Here is a 20,672-nt window from a genome sequence, read left to right on the forward strand (position 1 = left end):
TCTATTCTTAAGGAGTGCTTTGCTTATTCGGGGCTTTTTTCCATTCCATACGAAATTGGAGATTGCCTTTTCCATCTCGTTGAAGAATGGGGTTGATATTTGTATTGGGATTGCATTAAATGTGTAAATTGCTTTTGGTAGTATTCTCTTTTGGCAGAATCTTAACTGGACAAATCACAAATAGAGACTGTAGGAAACATTTCTAGCTTAAGCAAGTGACACAGTCAAAATCCTCAGACTATTGGGATGGCACAGAATTGGCTAAGGTTTCATCCTTTTATGTAGAACATGAGTCGAAGACTAAAGATTCCTAGAAACCCGCTAGGACAGTTTTCTGGTCTACTTGGTCACCATGAATCAGGATATGCTCAGTGACTTTGGGTTCATTTTGCTTCTCAGGTAGGGTGACCCAGACTTTTATCTTCAGTATCTGGGCCTTTAATTGCTCCTCCCACAAATGCTGCCATTGCTCAATGTCCATTATTACAAGAAGCATCAAAAGATAACCCATTAAATCCCTTGCATTTTGGAAGAACTCCTCCCCTTATACTGTGTTATCATAAATGGAGCATCCTGGTTCAACCCTGGGATCCACTCTCACATGTGTTCCTCCCATATCTGCCAGTGCATGTAACTCCTGGTTATATGCTGTGGAGTCAGAATTGACTCACAGCTGACCCTGTGTTGGTTTGTCAGAGGCTGTAAATCAGATGGGAGGAAATTGCCTACCTTTTCTTGTGGAGCAACTGGTAAGATTTGAACCACTGGCCTTTGGGTTTACAGCTCAACTCCTTACCACTAAGCCACCAGATTTCCTTTACATAAAATAAGATCTTAAGATTTTTTTGGGGGGAGGGGGGTGTACACACTCTTTCCTCTCAGACTAAGGGCTCTGTTTCCCTGTTCAGACTGTGATATGAATCTGATCTCGATTATTGGTTTGGAGCTACTGAGAGGAAGCAGGGACAGATCTTAAAGAAGACAACATTCTTGACTCATCCATCCAGATAACACCATCTAAGGGTGTTGTGTTTGACTGTGCCTGTCAGACCCCAGATCTTATCATGGAAAACTTACCAAGACTTTACCTTCAGATCTTCTTTCTAGCCCTGATTTCTTTAAAATTAACTCATCCTGAACTTTGGCAGTCTGCCCAGCAAGTGCAGAAAATAAGTGTCCATCCCTTTAACCACCAATGTGGAAGTTTTCGAAGTCTGACAGAACACCTTCACTTGACAGTTAGCTAACCTAAGACAGTTTACTCCCAGATTTACAAAGCTAACCAACACCACAGCTAAGCCCACTGCCATCTATTCAAATTCATGACACCTCCATAGGACAGAGGAGAACTGCCCCAGTGGGTTCCAACAGCCTTAAATCTTCATGGGAGCAACCTGCCACATTTTTCTCTGTCAGAGAGTAGCTGGTGGGTTAGCAGCCAAGCACGTAAGCACTGCCCCATCATGGAGCCTGGCAACCAGCATCTGTCTTTAGGATCACTGTTTCCTTTCCGTTCATGTACTTATCACTGCTAAGCTGATACCTCATCTTCCATTTGCACCTCACTGAGTCTTAACACTGTCATTCACAGGGGTTCTTTCTACCTCACTCACTAATAGGCACCTGGCCATTGAGCTGGCTCTGGAATCTCATTAGGGTTCTGGCTTTTTCTCTGGCCACTTCTCTCTGTCTGCATGTGCTCTCCCATCCTCCTACCCTTGGCTGAAAGCCCTGCCACAGACGAAAGCCTCTCTACAGGTGGTTTATTAGGTGAGTTATTCCATGAGCAGCAGTGGGAATTGGTGAGAGGGAAGCTTTACCAGCAGTGGGTCAGGGAGCTAAACCCCACGAAGGCACGTGGAGTTCAGCCTGGCCTTGATCTTCAGAGGAGCTCTGTGGAATGCTCTTCCAGACTACCCTTCAGAGAAATAGCAGAGGAGCAGTGGCCAGAGCAGCTCTGAAGGGAGAGTTTAAGAGATGACAATTAAAAATCCCAAGGCACAAGTTTACTTGTAACTCCTGTGTCTCACTTACTGTCTACGTCTGGTCTGGAGTTTTGATTGCTTTTTAGAGATGCAAATACAGCGTGATGATAACCCACTGCCACTGAGTCCGTTTTGATTCCGAAACCCTGTTGGACAGGGTAGAAGTGCTCACTAGGGTACCTTTTACAAAAGCTGGCCGCCATATCATCTGCGAAGCTGCGGCTGGATTTGAGCTGACCATCTTTTGATTAGGAGCCAAGTATGTTAACCACCGTTTCACCAGATACCCTGATGTGATAGCAATGATCCTTTAAGAAACAGAATCTTCCAGCAGTGCTCAGTGTGGATTAGAAGACCGGAGAAGCGAGACAAGGAGGAAGCTTTTCCATAATTGATACGTGTGTGAGATGCTGAGAGTAATATTCCCAGGAATGGAAAAATGAAGAGGCTAATCCAGGAACATTTTGAAGGAAAAATAAGTAGGACATGTTGATTAGTTAAATATAGAAGGTGAGTAGTCACAGCTAATCTAAGATTTCTAGGTAGTTTTGATAGGTGCGTTGGCTCCCCAGTTTATCGAACGTAATTCTCGGTTTACATCTGAGGAGGTGAGACAGAGGATGTGCCTTGAGCTGTCACAGGGCGATAAGTGAGAGTCAGGTTACTGAGAGAGGTGTGTGAATGCAGAGCAGGTGCTCTTTCTACAGCATCACGCTGCCCACACTTCCCTCCTGGCCCACATTTTTCCTCTGTAGTTGCTATTAGTCATGTGCAGATTATTGTGAAGAAAATAAAACTGAAGCAGCTTTTCTCTCAGGCTTGTTTCTCTGGAGGCATAGACACTGCTTACTTGAGAGACCACGCCTCTCTGGCAGTTAGAATACCAGTAGCTCTGTGGAAGAAAGACAGTCAATCTCTTCTCATGCTGTAAAAGCACAGGAGGGTGAGCTCTGTCAGTTCTGACTCCACAGCAATGGGTATGTTAGCTCTGATGCCACTGCAGGGTCACTGTGCCTGTTCTAGGTCCAGTCTTGACTCCAAATGTGTTAACAGTGTTTTATGTTGCACACCAGTCTATAACTTCCTTTTCTCCCGCCTTTTTTGCCTTCCTCTTCATATTCAACTGCAACATGAAACCCTGACTCTGGAAGCTTTTACACATTTCCTGCTGTACATGGACCAGTCAGATTTCCCATTCATATTGGTGAAACAAGTATGAGGATATACATAACAATAACAAAACATACAAGAGGGTAGGAATAAAGACAAATCCTGACATCGTTATGTGCCATCAGTTCACCTGTGACCCATAACGACCCTATGTACAGCAGCTCTGAAGCCTGACCTGTGCTGGGCCAATCTCGCTAATTCCGACACACCTACCCCCATTTCCCTAATTGCTGTATCTGTCTACCTCAGCAGAGGTCTTACTCTCCTGTGCTTTCCCTCCACCCTTCCAAGCATGATGTCCTTCTCCAAGGACCAGTCTCTCCTGGCCATGTCCCCAAAGTATGAGAGACGACGCTTCTAAATCCTAGCCTCCAAGGAGAAACTTGGTTTCACCCTCTCCAAGGCAGAAACATTTGTTTTCTTGGTAATTCAAGACTCCTCCAGCACCACAGCTCGAAGGCATCGCTGCTTCTTCTGTCACTCTTAGTCATTGTCCAACTCTCTGATGCATAGCAAGTAATTGCGAAGACCATAGCCTGGATCAGGCACACCATGTTAACAACCTCAATCTCTTCTCCATCTATCATGGTGCTGCCAATTGGTCCAGTGGTGAGGATCTTTGTCCTCTTGATGTTAAGCTTCAGTCTATACTGAAGATTACAGTCCTTGACCTTCTGCAGCAAGTTTATTCAGTTTTAGCAATCATGGTTGTGTCATCTGCATAACATAGGTTATTGGTGAATCTTCCTCCAATCTTGATGTCACACTCCTCCTCATAAAGCCTAGCTTCCTGAATGATCTGCATATAGATTGAAAAAGTATGGAGACAGGATGTATTCCTGATACACTCCTTTCCTGATTTTGAACCATGCAGTGTTTCCCTGCCCTGTTCTGACGACTGCCTCCTGGTCCAAGTATTAGGTTTCACATAAGCACAGTCAAGTGTTTGGGAAAGACTAGGAGAAACCATTTAATAAGCAGGAAACTTTCTGTCTTTCTTTCTGAAACAAAGAAAGGAAAAAAGCAAAGATGGACTGAAACAGTCCATGGAACGAATGGATCAGCTGACCCTCTACAAGCAGAAGAGCTAGATACAGATCGTGCCTGGCTACCACCACGGACCACTTTAAAAGGAATCACTGTAGAAGGACCTAGTTACAGTGAAGGAAAATGTAGAACAAAGCTTGCTGGTCCAATAAAGAGACTGGTGGCACTCCCAAGACCATGGTCTTTAGTTAGTCATTAGACCTGAAACCAAACTCACTGATGTCGGGAGGCAGTCACTCCTCAGCATAAATTCAAAAGGGCAGCATTTGCGCAAGCATGAATCCCAGAAGGGAAGCAGGATTATCATACACAGATTAATGAAGATGGGAATTACGGGGGGAGGAGGGGAATGGGATGGGTGCACTTACAAAATGAATATGAATGATTGAGTGGGAAAACAATTTACTTTGTAAAATTTAACTCAAATCAGATAAATAGATAGAAACAAATAGGAACTTGATCTGGAAAATGTTGGAAATTGCAGAAGCAAAAATGATTATAAGACGTTCTCTTCATACTGTCTTCCAGCCTCCCAATAATGTTGGAAATCTGCTGAGCAGAATTCACTGGTGCCTTTTAGACTGTGTTTGTCTTGGTTACAGCAAGCTTTATATTACAAGGACATTTGTTCATGAAAAACTTTTTTTTTCCTGTTGTGTATATTCTTTTTTATATTTATTATTAAATTTTATTAATTTTAATGAACATTTACAGAGATTTTGGGTTTTCATTCATTCATTGTTGCACTATTTTCTCTGCCCTCTTCCCCAGTTCGTTCTTTCCCCCCCCTTGAAAGTCTGTTTTAGTTGTCCATTTACCACAGTGCTTGTCAAAGCCAGTTCTGATTAATCTCCTTTGTCAGTGTGGCCTTTGCCATTCCCTATCACTGCTCCCTGAGAGAGACTTCACCCTGATTCATAAGGAAAAGGGGACAGCATATTCTCTTAGCTACTTCCTGCTGAAAAGGGACCCTGTAGGTTTCAGGGTGAAGATCTTCTCTCACTACTCTAAAGGGCCCCTTTGGCAGTAGGAAACACATAGACTATTATGGAGATTGATTTTGGATGTAAGTGCATTTTAAGACTTTTATCACCTCACATTCAGTAACATTGCTCTAGCTCAGGAAATCTTTGGGTCAATCCAGAAACCTAGAAGTGGAGATGTAAATTTTGCCTGTGAGCAGGAAGTGGGATCACTAGGTTGCTAGTGGAGAACGCATCTGAACAGGAATCTACCATATGCGAATGAGTAGTTTAAGCTTTAAACTTGTAGATTAAAAATAGAAGTAGTAGTAGTAGTTCTGATTTTGGAATTTAATTGTCTTTAAAGAAATACAAGATCTAGAAAAAATAAATTATACTTTCTCTTATATTAAGAGATTATCAGTAAAGGGTAGATAAAAAGGAAGAGTTTTGTATGAAAGTTATGCTATATGGGAGGACATTAATTTGACTTATTTGCTATTAGAGTAACAAATAAATTGTTTCTTGTGTTTGAAGAGAACATTGTTCTAATTCATACAGTACTTGTCTCAGTTTGCTGTGCTGATATAACTTGTGGATTTCTGTGATACTGAAAGCTATGCCACTGGTGTGTCAACTGCCACTAGGAATTACCCATGGTAGAGAGGTTAGTAGAGCTCTCACATTAAGACATACTAGGAAGCAGGACTGGCTATCCACTTCTTAAACAACAGGCCTTTGAAAACCCTGTGAACAGTAGAGGAACTTAAATAGTTAGAGTACTAGTAGTAGAGCCCAGATAGGAAGTCAGTTAAAATGAGGAAAAATAATGGCAAACATCATTTAATAATTAAGGCATGGAATGTACATAGTATGAATGTTGAAAAACTAGGAATTACGACAAATGAAATGTATGAACATTGACATTAGTGAGATGACATGGACTCGCTTTAGCCAGTTTGAGTCAGATAATTATATGGTATACTATGCTGGAAATGAAAACAGAAAAAGGTTTTATATTCATAGTCACAAAATCATTTTCAAATTATATCCTGAAATACAATGTTGTAAGTGATAGGGTATTAACCATATGCATATAAGGAAGATGCGTTAATATGACAGTTACTCAAATATATGCTCTGACATCTAGAGCCAAAGAGGAAGAAATTGAAAATTTTTACCAAATCTTGTCAAAAAATTGACTGGACATGTACTCAAGATACGTTAATGGTAATTGGTTACTGGGATGTAAAAGTTGGAAACAGTGAAAAGGGAATGGTAGTTGGAAAATATGGACTTGGTGATAAAAATGAGGCAGCTGTTAGGTGCCATCAAGTTACTTGCGACTCATAGCGACCATATGTACAACAGCCCTAAACCCTGCTCTATCCCTTGCCAGTCTTATTGTCTCTGACATGTCTGTCCCTATTTCCCCAGTGACGGAATCCATCCATCTCATCGAGGGTCTTCCTCTCCTGCTCTGTCCCTCCACCCTCCCAAGCATGATGCCCCTCTTCAAGGACTGGTCCCTCCTTGCAACATGTCCAAAGTATGTCAGACGAAGCCTCAGAATCCTTGCCTCCAAGAAGCAGCCTGGCTTCACCCTCTCCAGGACAAACTGTTCTCCTAGCAGTCCATGGTATATTCAATACTCTTCTCCAGCACCAAAGCTCAAAGGCATCAATCCTCCTTCTATCATCCCTAGTCATTGTCCAGCTCTCTGAAGCATAGCAAGTAATTGCAAAGACCGTGGCCTGTATCAGGCACACCTTAATTTCCAGACTGACATCGTTGCTCCTCAGTACCTTGGAGAGGTGTCTGACAGCAGACTTTCCCAATGCGACTTTTCCAATGCAATTTATCTTTTCGTTTTCTGGCTGCTGGTACCAAGACTGTTGATTGTAGAGCCAAGAAAACTGAAGCTATAAACAATCTCAATCTCTTCACCATCTATCATGATGCTGCCAATCGGCCCACTTGTGAGAATCTTTGTTTTCTTGATGTTGAGCTTCAATCCATATTGAAAGCTGCAGTCTTTGACCTTCTGCAGCAAGCACTTCAGGTCCTTCTCAGTTTCAGCAAGCAGCATTGTGTCATCTGCCTAACACAGATTGTTGATGGATCTTCCACCAATCCTGATGCCACACTTCTCCTCGTAGAGTCCAGCCTCCCGGATAATCCGTTCTGCATACAGATTGAGAAGATATGGAGCTAGGACACATCCTTGATGCACACCCTTCCCAATTTTGAACCATGCAGTGTTTCCTTGCTCTGTTCTGATGACTGCCTCCTGGTCCAAGTATAAGTTTCTCATAAGCACAATCAAGTGTTCTGGGATTCCCATTCTTCTCAGAGTCAGCCACAGTGTGTTGTGATCTGCAAAGTCAAATGCCTTTGCATTTGTCAATGAAACACAGATAAACATTACTCTGGTACTCTCTGCTTTGAGCCAACATCCATCTAACATTAGGTACAATATCCCTAATGCCACAGCCTTTTCTAATGCCAGTTTGCATTTTAGTCAGTTCTATGTTGATGTGCTATTCCAGTCATTTTTGCATAATCTTCAGCAGAATCTTGCTTGCATGTTGTTACCAATGATATTGTTTGATAAGTTCCACATTCGGTTGGATCACCTTTCTTTGGAATGGGTACAAATAGAGATCTCTTCCAGTCAGTAGGCCAAGTAGTTGTTCTCCAGATTTCTTGGCACAATTTGGTGAGCACACCCAGGGCAGCATCTGTTTGTTGAAATATGTCAGTCAGTATGCCTTCAATTCCTGGGACCTTGTTTTTTGCCAGTTCTTTCAGAGAAGTTTGAACTTCCTCCTTCATCACCACAGGCTCTTGCTCATATGTTGTTTCATGAAATTCTTCTGTGTCCACCAATTCCTTTTGGTACAATGACTCTGTATACTCTTTCCATCTTCTTTTAATGCTTCCTGCATCGTTTAATATTCTGCCGAAAGTATCCTTAGGTATTTCAACTCGAGGTTTGATTTTTTTTTTCTTCATTTCCTTGAGCTTAAGAAATGCTGAGTTCAGCCCTTTTGCTTTTCTCACTCCAGCTCCTTGAACATTTCATTGTAATATTTTGTCTTCCCTCCCTGCCCTCTGAAATCTTCTGTTCAACTCCTTAATATCTTGATTTCTTCCTTTGGCTTCTCATTGCTCCAGTGCAGTATTTAGAGTTTTTTCTGACATCCATCTTTTCTTCCTTCTCTGCCTTTATAATGACCTTTTGCATTCTTCCTGGATGTTATTCTTGATATCCTCTTGCAGCTCATCCAGTCTTTACTCATTAATGTCCCAGGCCTCAAACCTGTTCTGAGATGGTTTTGAAATTCAGGTGGGGTAGACTTCAAGGTCAAATTTTGGTTCCTGTGGACCTGATTTAATTTTACTCAGCTTCAGCTTAAACTTGCGTATGAGTAGTTGGTGGTCTATTTCAAAATTCGAATTATTGAATTTTGTGTTTTCAATGATTTACCATTGCAAATACCTTTTTTTGAAAGACACAAACAGTGACTTTACATGTGAACCTCACCTGATGGGCTGGATAGGAATCAGATTGACTAACATCTATGGAAGAAATTGTTTGAGAAGCTCAATATTGTCAGTTGAAGCTAGGAGTGGAGTGTGGGTCAGATCATCAATTACTAATGTACAAGTTCAAATTGAGGCTAAAGAAAATTAAAATAGGTCCACAAGAACAAAAAAATATGATCTTGAATCTCTTCTGTCTGAATTTCAAAATCATCTTAAGAATAGGTTTGAAGCATTGAACACCAGTGATCAAAGACCAGAGGAGTTGTGGGATGATAACAAAGTTATCATCCACGAAGAAAGCAAAAGGCCATTACAAAGATAGGAGAGAAAAAAATGAAATGGATGTCAGAAGTGACTCTGAAAATTGCACTAGAGCCCAAGAAGCTGAAACAGAGGGAAAACATTCCAAAGTCAAAGAGTTCAACAGAAGATGTCAAAGGGAGGGGCAAGAAGACAAAGCAGAATATTATGGTGGATGGGTAGAGAGCTGGAATTGGAGGATAAGAAGGAGAGAACTTGTTCTGCATTTCTCAAGCTGAGAGAACTGAAAAAGAAATTGAAGCCTTGAGTTGCAGTGTTGATAGATGCTATGGGTAATATATTGAATGACCCAGAAAGCATCAAAAGAAGATGGAGGGGATACACAGATCAGTAGACCAAAAAAAAACCTGACACCGAAAAATTTCAGGAAGTATCATTTGAGCAGGAGCCAATGGTAATAAAGGAGAAAAGTATAAGCTGCATGGAAGGCAAAATATAAGGCCCCAGAAATTGATGGGATACCAGGTGACCTGTTTCAGTTAATAGTTGCAGCCCTAGATGTGCTTACCAGTCTATGCCAGGAAATTTGGAGCATAGCTATCTGGTCAGTGAATTGGAAGAGGTCCATATTTATTCTCATTCCCAGAAAAGGTGATCCAACAGAATGTAGAAACTATTGAACAATATCATTAATAGAACATGGAAGCAAAATACTGCTGAAGATCATTTAAAAATGGCTAGAACAGTGCATAGTTAGGGAATTGACAGAAGTTCAAGCAGGATTTACAGTTGCCGTGGCACCAGAGATAGCATTGCTGATGTTAGATGGATCCTGGTTGAAAGTAAAGAATCCCAGAAGAATGTCAGTTTATGCTGTATTGACTGCAAAGGCATTTTACTGTGTGGATCCTAACAAGTTATGGCTAACAGAAGAATAAGAATCTCAGAGCACTTACTTGTACTCATGTGGAACCATGAGGTTTTGTGCAAATGGAACAAGGAAACACTATGTGGTTTAAAATTAAGGGAGTGTGCCAGAGTTGTATTCTCCCTCCCTACCTAGTTAATCTGTATGCTGAGCAAATTATTGAAGAAGCTGGACTTTTTGAAGAGGAATGTGGCATCTGGATCAGAGGAAGACTCATCAATAACCTGCATTTTGCAGATGACACACATTGCTTGATGAAAGTGAGAAGAACTTGAAGCACTTGTTGCAGAGGATCAAAGAATACAGCTTTCAATATGCATTGCGTTTCATTGTCAAGAAAACAAATTCTTACCACTGGACCAGTAGGCAACATCATGATAGATGGAGAAAAGAACTTTATTTTACTTGGATCTACAGTTAACACCCTTGGTACTAGCAGAAAACTAGGAGATGTATTGCACTGGGCAAGTTTGCTGATAGGGACCTCTCCAAATTATTGAGGAATAATGATGTCAGTTTGAAGACAAAGGTGCATCTGATTCAGGCCATGGTCTTTCTGATCACTTGCTGTGCATCTGAGAGCAGAACAATAACTAAGGATGACAGAAGAATTGATGCCTTTGACTTTGAGTTGTGGTGCAGGAGAAAGTATTGAACATACCATGGACTGTCAAGAGAACAAACAGGTCTGTTCTGAAGAGGGTGAAGCCAGGTTGTTCCTTGGAGACAAGAATTTTTAAGCTCTTTCTCACATGCCTTGGACATGTTGCCAGGAGTCCTTGGAGAACTTAATGCTTGGAAGAGTAGAGGGTCAGTGCAGGAGAAGACAACTCTGAATGAGATGGATTGACACAAAAACTGTGGAGCTGGAGTCAGGTATCTCAGAGACAATGAGGTTGAGGTTGAGAAATGGCTGTCTGCACTATCGTAAATGGGGCGTTCTGATTTATAGATCATTGTTGTTAGGTACCATCAAGTTTACCACCTCTGTAGCTATCCTACAAACAACAGATCTAAATCTTGCCCTGTTCTGCAGCTTCCTTATAGTCTAATATGCTTGAGCTTATTGTTTTCATCACTATGACAGTGCGTGTTGAGGATCTTCCTCTGTTGCTCTGCCCCTTCACTTTTTCCAGCCTGATGTCCTTTTCCAAGGGAGAACCCTGTTTGCAGCCTCTCCAAGACAGAACAGTTTCTTCTTTTGGACAGTCCTCCAACACCACAATTCAAAGACTCGAGTCTGTCATTTTTATTCCTTGTCCAACTTTCAGATACATCGGAAGTAGGTGAAAGGACTGTGGCTTGGATGTATACATTAGAATTGTGAATTTAGGGAGTTCTCTTGGCATAGTTCATAGGTAGTTCCTCTGCTAGCCAGAGGCAGTGTGTGTGTGTCTCTGGTGGTTTGAATCCATCAGCAGCTTCAAGAAAGGAGAATGGGCCATTTCGTCCCAGTGTCATTTTCAGCCTCTGGAAACCCGTTAGAGGCTCCACTCTGAATTGGTTCCAGCTTGATGACCAGGAAAATGATTGATCCAAAATTTTCCAAGAAAATGGCATTATGTGAGCCTTTGGCATCCTGCTTGCTGGCCTTCCCTGCCAGCATCCCTTCTATTATGCTGCTGTATTTATGTTTTCATTCCAATACTGATAACTTCAGCAAGAAGTAAATTGCCACTAACCGTAAGTCTTTACCATCATATGAACGTATTCATTTTGTCAAGAAAACTCTTTTTAAAAGGAGTTCTGCTGGCTTAGTGGTAAGTGTGCTGCCAATGCAAAGGTACATGGTTTGGATCCACCAGCTCCTCCAAGGGAGAAAGATGGGCGGGCAGTCTCCTCTTCTGCATTTTACTGCCTTTGAAGAAAGTCTACGGGTGGGTCCTTTCAACATTACGGGGGCTTTCAACTGATGTTTTCCTTTGACTTTTGTGAAATTAAATCACCGTGTTAAGTGTATTTATAAGATGCTTTTCTGTTTATGACTAATTCTAAGTGAAGACTTTCTAGTGAATGCTAAAGAACACTGAAGAATAAAAGTTCTAAGTTTAGAGAATAATGTAGGTGGGATTTTAGTAGGGGATATATATCAAGAGTGACTTTAAATTTTCATTAAGATTAATAAAAAAATGATTAAAAAAAAAGAGTGACTTCTTTCCTAAGGAATTCTGGTGGTGCAGTGCATTTTATATTTCCCTGCTAATCAGAAGTTTGGCCATTTTTCTCCTCCAGCAAAGATCTGTGACCTCAGAAACCGAGAAATCTATAATTTTTAAAGATTTAAAATATTTTAAAAGATTGTTCTGGCATCACTGTGCAGAATGAATTGGAATGGGATTTATTTACGGCTATTGTAGTAACACGGGGAGAACGTGTCAGATTCCGAAACAAGTGGTGGAGTGAATATCCGAAGGAAAAGGTGTATTTAAAAGAATAGAAGGGACAGCATTTGATAGGTTGAATATGGACTTGGGACGAGGAATTCGTGACGGTGCTGTGTGCTGTGGTGATGAGGTGTTGGACGTCTCATCTCGGGGATCTGGAGGAGTCCTGCGAGCGAGCTCAGAGGGACGTTTAACCAGGAAGTCCAGGGCAGGACCGTCATCTGGGTAGTGACTTGAGTTAGAAGAATGCAGTGGGAGTTAACAGTCAAGGAGGAAGCCAGTGAGAAGGTAAAGCAGCTGATTCCCAGTGCATGGCACCAAGGAACGCCAGAATGGTGGATAAATGATGAGTGTTGAGAGTAGTGGTCTATTAAACCTCACAAGCACCCAGTGAGAAAAGAAATGCAATCTCGGTTTCTACAGATGACAACATTTCAGGCTGTCAGTTAACTCAAGGTGACTTTGCCCATAAATAGCAGAACTAAGGTTTCAGATGCAGTCTGTCATTTCATAGGCCATTTTCTCCTCTATCTTCTCTGTTCATTTAAATATATTATATGTATTTTTTAACCTCATTGATTCTTTCTTTACCTCTGCCAGTATGCCTGTTTCCTAGTTTAATAAGATTGTATCATGTCTTTTTAAGCAAATATTTTTTCTCTTAATTTCCCTTGCTTCTGTTCCAAATACATTTATCCATTTGACTTTCCTGTAAGATGGACTCCGCCTGTCTCAACTCTTTACCAGCCTGCATTAAAATAACGGGAGGGGAGCACAGGGAGAAAAGTGCAACAGTGAATGAATGGAAATCCAAAATCTCTGTAAATCTTCACTAAAATTAAAAAAAAAATAATAATAACAGGCCAGCTGGCGTCACCTTTCTCTACTGACTACTGGACAGGGTTGGTCCTCAGCGCACCTCAGCACAAAGGCAGGAAAACTACTCAGAAATGTTATTACACGTGCCCCACTTCTCATTAGCACATACTCATTCATGCCTTCAGGTGAATCTGCATGCAGATGTCCTTGCTGTGATCTCAGTGTTCCCCATTAGGGGGTTGTTGCCAAGTGCCATTTGGTCTCTTGAATTTCATAGCAACACTGTGAACAACAGGAAGAGGCATTGCTTGGTCCTGTTCTGTCCTCACAGTCGTCAACTGCGTTTGAGCCCGTTATTCCACCACAGTGTCACTGTCCATCTTGGTGAAGGTCCTGCTCTCCTGACCTCGCTAGCCAGGCGTGACGTGCCGCTCAGGGGACTCGCTCCTCCGCGTAGCATGCCCACACTATCCGCATCTTGACTCCAGGGAGCCTGCTGGCTGCACTCTGGGCTGGTGTGTTCTGGCAGCCGATGGTATGTCCAGTACTCTTTGCCAACATCGTCATTCAAAAGCATCAGTTCTTCTTCAGTTTTCCTTATTCATTGTCCTTTTAACAATCTCCTCTTAATGTTTAGACTAAATGCATTTATCTTCATTAAACGCCAATACTGATTTTTCTAAAAATAATGTCTATCTGCACAGTTGAAACTAGCTTGAAGAATGTTGCCTTAGTTTCCCCTTCCCCATTTGGGGTATGTATGAGTACTTTGTGTTCTGTTCATAGTTTGATGAGCCAACCTCTGCTCCTGCAGGTTTCTAGAAGGATCCTTATTTTGCGGGAAGCAAAAGGCAGTTCTGTTGTGTTAAGAATTTCCTTGTATTGAGTCAGAATCTCATGTTTGTTAACATCCATTTGTTTCCCTTGACTTCCCCTCGGGAAAAGGTGAAGTCAGCGAGTTTTTCTCAGCCTTGTGAAGTTTCAGAAGACACTTAAAAGTCAGTTCGCCTCCTGTTTTTATTACATAAGCCAAATAATCTTGTTTACTTGTAGCTTTTCTTCTATGATAAGTCTTAAGCTTTGTATTCCTTTGAGAATTCTGCCATTTTATCAGTGTTCCCATCTAATACTCAAGGCTTAAAACAGAACGTAGAACCCCACAGGATAGCAGAACAGTATTAGCACCCTAAACTGGGACGCCTGTGTTATAAAAGCTTCTAGTTGCTTTTTTTTGACAGTTTACCTTACCTCTTACTTCATTTACAGAGAGCTCTGGTGGCCTAGAGGTAAGAAGCTGTGCTGCAATCCCAAGGGCACTCAGTTCACATCTGCCCACCAGCTGCTCCGTGGTGGGGGGAAAGATGGACAGTCTTCCTCCCGTGCAGTTTACTGCCTCTGAAAACCTGCTGCAAAACTGTGGGTCAGTTCCAACTCAGGAGTAAAACAACAGCCACTGGTTGCTTCAGTTTTGTATCAACTTTGTCACATTTCGCATTCATTCCATTCGTATGGTCAGATACTGTTTTGTGTAGGTGATAGGTAAGCTAGGTCCCTGTAATATCGACTCTAGATGATTTTCTTTCATCTAAATATAGAACTTTAAAACAAAACCTAGCCCCACATCCACTGCCATTTTATTTTTGTTTTGTTTTGTTTTTTAAAATATAGTTTTGTAGGTGTTTATGCTTTTTTTTATTTCTTGAAATTCTTTTTTTGTGTGTTTACTTTTTCACTGGTTTACCTATAAAATTGGTATTTGTTGCCCCTAACACCAGATCCCCCCACCTCTCCAGTCTTCTGGAGATTTTGAACATACTTGCCACTTTTCCAAGTTCTTCATAAGCGTGACAAAAACAGATATTCCCTATTATACCTACAGGTATTACAGCGCTACTTAGAAATGGTTCTGTTACCCACCGTCATTCCATTGACATCTCCTTTCTTACCTACACTGATCTCATTGATGCACAGAACAAGCATTTTGCTCATATTTACCATGTGTCCTGTAGGCGCTGGAAATACAGTGAAGACAGCCGTCCCATTCCTTGTGGAGATAATGATCTGATGACTTCAAGAAATATGTTGTGGATTATTTCCCCAAAATCAAGTTACAGAATTAATGATATTTTCCTTAATATGATACTATATCAGAAAAAGAAAATTAAACCCTTTTTGTAGATTTCCTGTTCGTTCTTAACAATCCTGTATCACCTGAACTTCATTTTTCTTCTCACCTGTTATGGTTTCATAATGACTCAGAGCTCTGAAAGTCTCCAGAGCTCACTGATGATTTATCGTTTGGCTACGCCTTTTAAAGCTCTGAACTCATGAGGGCCCAGGATCGCCACGTTTTTGTTGGCATTGATGTTATTTTCTCAGATTATCAGAATCACTTTTTCTTTTTAATGAACATAATTATAAAGAATCTGTCCATCTTTTGCCGTTTTTCTTTCCACAGATTTTAGTACACCGTTTTGTTGTTGTTACGTACCATATAATCTGAATTGACTCAAAGCAAATTTTCAGAGGCCTTAAATCACATGAAAGATTGCCTGTCTTTCTCCCGCACGGTGTGGGTGAATTTAAATCACCTGCCTTCGGGTTGATAGTGCAGCATCCTATCCACTAGGCCACCAGAGCTTTCTTGTCACTCAGATTTGCATTTCTGTTTTATCTTTCTATTTTGAAATAATCTTTCCTAAGGGAAATAGCTAACCATGTTGGGTTTTCTCTTTCTCCCTGACCCCCTCTCTTTTTCACACACTTTGGAAGTTACTTTCTCTGAGATCCTGGCCCTTTTCTTTTAAGCTATCTATGTCTGTCTCTCCACCCTGCCCAATCTGCCAGAATTAAGCCGTTAATGAATATAAAACCTCAACATTGCTTTATTTTCTTAGGGCTTGTACTATCACCAGTGCAAAATTTTCTATTTTTACTAAGGTGACGCTTAGAATCTTCATCGTTGGCAGCCAGCCGTCTTCTCAGGTTTGCATTTTTGTCAGTCCATTGTCACCAAACCTTCTTAGGACTGGCCAGTGCCCACTCTGCCCTCTTTCTCCCTGCTCTTTTTTCCTCTCTGTCTCTCCTGTCATTCAGGTTTTTAGATTTACACACATACTTCTTTTCTTGAACAGTTGAGGGTCCCCTGCCTTTTTCTATCGAGTGGCAGATTTCCTCCAGATGTTACAGTCTGTTGTTACCCCTTCCCACCAAGTCTTGGTGATGCCCCTGAGATATTTTTTATCTCCCTCTGTTTTTACTGTTGCTACTACTTTAAAGTATCGTGCATAGCACACTGATGTTCAGTAAATAATATTTGTGATTAATCTCAAGAAGTATTTGCCTTCTCTTTTAGGCTGTGAGGATATCATTGCTGAGAGCATCTCATTAGATACCTTAATTGCCATCCTCAAGTGGAGCTCTCATCCCTATGGCTCTAAATGGGTGCACCGGCAAGCTTTACATTTCCTCTGTGAGGAGTTTGCCCAGGTCATGACTTCGGATGTTTTTTATGAACTCAGCAAAGACCATCTGCTTACTGCTATCCAGTCTGACTACCTACAGGTAATCCATTTCTTCACCTCAAATTCATTGTCCTTCATATGTGCACCAAGAAATTCATCTGTACCTTGTTACTCTTCATCTAGAGTAAGGTCAAGAGCGCACACCCACAAATGCCCACCTCTTCACATTTGTACCACCTTGTGCTCACCAGACCTTCATGCCCACTGCTTCTCAGTACTGTGAGCGAGCACAGGTCCTCAGCGGCTGGACCACAAGGGGCTTGAGGCATCAAGCAAAAGCCATTCCCAAGAGTTAGTGTTCTGGACTTCCATTAATGTAGACTGAATAGAGTGATTTCTCTTATTTTAGTGGAATATCAGATACTTAAATTATAGTCAGTATAATGGAGTAATACTCAATTTCTGATCTTTTTAAATTATTATGAAAGCCTTGGTGTATGGGATCTCCCACAATATGATGTTTTAAATTATTCCTCAATCAGAAGTCATCTTTTAGAAAATTTTGAAATTTTGTGTCCTTGTGTCAGTCTAATCGGGTGACTTAAACAGAAAATAGTCTTTAACATATTATAAAGCATATTTTTAGGTAGACTGTCTTTAATTTTTTTTCCCCACTGGCTATATCAATTTTAAGCGGGAAATTGCCAAAAATTTTAGTACTAGGAAAACCAGTATGCCAGTTTGTATTTCCTTGTATTAATACTAAACACATTATAAGACGCTCCCATCTTAATCAGAAATCCAGGCAGGCTAAATAATTTACTTACCTTTGCTTTACTTTCTTACATTACTTTGATTACAGTACAAATATTGTCATCATTGGGTTTGTGTTATTTAGGATCTGCGTTAATTAACCTTGGCTCACTCTCCTGGGTCTGGCCGGATGTGTTTGTTTATGAAAGTTAGATTTTGTCACTTTTCTTAGATATTGTCTTTAGGAGCTTTGCATGTTTTCTTTGAAAGTGAAAAAATAAAGAGAGTAGCCCCTTGCTCTGAGTTATCAATTAAAGTACAAAGAAATGAAAAGTCCATTGCTATTTTACATACTATTTTTTAATCCTTGCCAGTCAGTACAGTACCTTCTTCCAAAACTGGAGTAGCCAGATATGCTCAAATCATATTGCTTGTTTGTCCTTACAGTAAGCCCTAGTTACTCTGTATTCATAGGCTTTTATTTCTTTAACTCCATCTTGTTCCAAAAATCATTTAAGTCAACTGTTTAGAAAATTTATTTTATCTTACTATCTGTAAGATACATAAAATAAATGTTAAGTGGGTGGAGAGAACAAGATTAATAAAAATAGAAATAAGATTAAAAGCTTAGTTGGAACCAAGACAAGTCAGTGGATGTAACACATGTAATGAGGTCTTACATATTTGCCACTAGTAGACTACGGATTTAAATTTAAAATTTCTAACAGCCAATGTAACTAGTAAAACATGGTAAGTTGTATATTACATGTACATGGCTAGGAAAAGTTATAAATTGACTTTGTAGGTAATTTACTACAATAAATGCAAACCATTTTCTGTTATAGGCAAGTGAGCAAGATATCCTTAAATATCTGATTAAATGGGGAGAGCATCAGTTGATGAAGAGGATAGCTGACCGAGGTAAGCGCAGAGGGTTTGCCTGGGCTCTGTGTTCTTATTTCCCGGTAGCTTACTGAAATGCAGGCTGCGTTATCAGTCTTGAAAATCGCAGCTGGAGGGTTGGCAAGAGAGACAGAGACTCTTAGCAAGGTAGACTGACACAGTGTCTGTAGCAGTGGACTCAAGTGTCTGAAATGATGAGCATGGCACAGGACAGGACAGGGGTTAGATCTGTTGTTGATAGGATTGCTGACTGGACAGTACCTAATAACAAAATCCTTGGTGGGAGGACTTGGTTTATTAGCAGTAAGTGTGTATGCTTAAAAAAAGTATTGAGGGTGCATAGCAAGTACATGGGGGAGGGGGGTTGTATACCAACTAAGAAGTTTATCTTTCACTTTTCAAAGAGAGGAGCTAACTGGGAGTGGAGGGTAAAGAAAAAAGTTGCAACAGTGAATGAATGAAAATCCAAAATCTCTGTAAATGTTCATTAAAATTAATAAAATTTTCAAAAGTATTGAATGTTTCAGAGATGCATTAGAATGAAGTTAATGTCATATGGAAAATGGTACAAAAGCATATTGTTGATAAAAATATTCTGGAATTAGACAGTAATTATGATTGCATAGTGTTGTGAATGTATGGGCTGAAAACCAATAAAATTACTTTAAAGTCATTTAGATGGTGGATTTTATGTTCTAAGAATTTAACTTAAGCTAGATTTTAATAAACTTTCATCTTCTCCCCACCTGAGTAAGTACACAGAAAAGAAGCCTTTATTAGAACAGTTCTACAAAAATGTTATTGTACTCTTGGGTACATGCTTTTACTCTGTCCAAAAACATCTCTATTAAGCTTCTTATATGTAAAAAGAATTTCCCCCCAAAGCATATATAATCAAGTACCCCAGAATGTTACTAAATGTTACCAATGAAAGCTTTTCTCTGAAAATTTCGATTTGGTTAGAAACTTTTCCCTTTCTGTCTCATAGAGCCAAATTTACTGAGTGGCACTGCCCATAGTGTGAACAAAAGAGGTGTGAAAAGGCGAGACCTGGACGTGGAAGAGCTCAGAGAGATCCTTTCTTCTCTCTTACCTTTTGTGCGAATTGAACATATTTTGCCAATCAACAGTGAAGTCCTAAGTGATGCAGTAAGTGTCTTATCTCCATTTATCTCTACTCTGAAAAGAAAAATACATCAAAGGTACCCGCTTATCTTGTTTGCAATCATTATAAATACTTGTACTACTAATAGATATTATAAAATTTGAAGTTCCAGGAGAAAGACAGGAGGCAGAGAAGTCTCTGGTTCAATACAAGTCCCTAGTGTCTGTCACATAGTACGAGTGAGTGTTAGGTGAGCAGGAGTTCACGGATTGAGTTGGGCTTATTTTGTAGGAGCGTGGTTTCTGGAGAAGTCTGTTCACTCATTTTGCATGTAGACAGAGTGGTTCCTTACTCAGAAAGGAGAAGGTAGAAATTACCTTGGGAGTCTGAAGAACAGCACCCACCGTGAGAGCGGGAAGGACAGCAGGATGTTCTCAGTATAAGGAGGGTGGCTTGGGGTTCTGTTTCCCACCCAGTTAAAAGTGATGAAGTTGGTCATATTAATTCCATGGGTTTTAAAAAGTAATTTTTAAGGGAGCTCTGGTGGCCTACTGGCAAGAAGCTGCACTGCAGTCCCAGAGGTACATGGTTCGAATCCACCAGATGCTCTGCTGGCGAAGGAGGAACAATCTCCTCCTGTACTAATCAGATCTGATTTGACAGTACACACACACACAAAATAATTTTTTTAAAAAAACAATTTTTAAAAATTAATAGAATTGCTCAAATTAATAGGAAAAACAAAACTCACCCATTCTAGTTCTTCAGAGTTTCTTTATAAATTTAACACAGTTCTGCAGGGAGAAAAATGTGACAGTGAATGAATGGAAATCCAAAATTTCTGTAAATGTGCGTTAAAATTAATTAAAAAAATTTAACACAGTTCTTACTCAACTTTTAAAGCACGTAATTATACAGAAGTCATCTGGCAAGGAAGGGCATACTGAAAAATGACTCCTAGGATGGCTTTTGTTGTCTTTTTTTTTTCTATTTTATAACTTTATTTGATAATCAGCTGTTTGTTTTCATCCATACTGACTGTAGATTTTTTAAAGTGATGGCAAGTCCATAGGGCACCAGTATATAAAGGTTGTTTGGGGGTTCTTTGTCCTCATTACATTTTCTGGACAACCACACACAGAGTGGTGAGAGGCAGTCCTTATTCATCTGGCCCAGACGGCTTTGTTGAGCCTGGTGTCACTGTGAACACCTGGTGTGCCCTTCTCCTTCATAGCAAATTGGCGAGTCTCCTTGAGTGACCAAGGGGCACACTTCTTAAAGTCCACTCCATGGATGCTCAAGTAAATGACTATTGCTGGTGTGCTCTCTGGTAACCACTTCG

The 20,672-nt window shown here is 40.5% G+C and overlaps 1 protein-coding gene across 2 annotated transcripts in view; it reads left to right on the plus strand.

The window, feature by feature from the left end:
• The window catches only part of BTBD7 (BTB (POZ) domain containing 7), a 70,542-nt gene that overhangs the window by 28,902 nt on the left and 20,968 nt on the right, over positions 1–20,672 (plus strand). For both annotated transcript variants that reach the window (XM_006879102.1, XM_006879103.1), the window contains exons 3-5: positions 16,461–16,669; positions 18,168–18,243; positions 19,214–19,374. In XM_006879102.1, the coding sequence (XP_006879164.1) occupies positions 16,461–16,669; positions 18,168–18,243; positions 19,214–19,374 (446 nt within the window). The remainder of the gene's footprint in view (positions 1–16,460; positions 16,670–18,167; positions 18,244–19,213; positions 19,375–20,672) is intronic.

The sequence above is a fragment of the Elephantulus edwardii genome, unplaced genomic scaffold, assembly GCF_000299155.1.
Source record: "Elephantulus edwardii isolate Elephantulus edwardi_28Jun2011 unplaced genomic scaffold, EleEdw1.0 scaffold00002, whole genome shotgun sequence".
Lineage (NCBI taxonomy): Eukaryota > Metazoa > Chordata > Mammalia > Macroscelidea > Macroscelididae > Elephantulus > Elephantulus edwardii.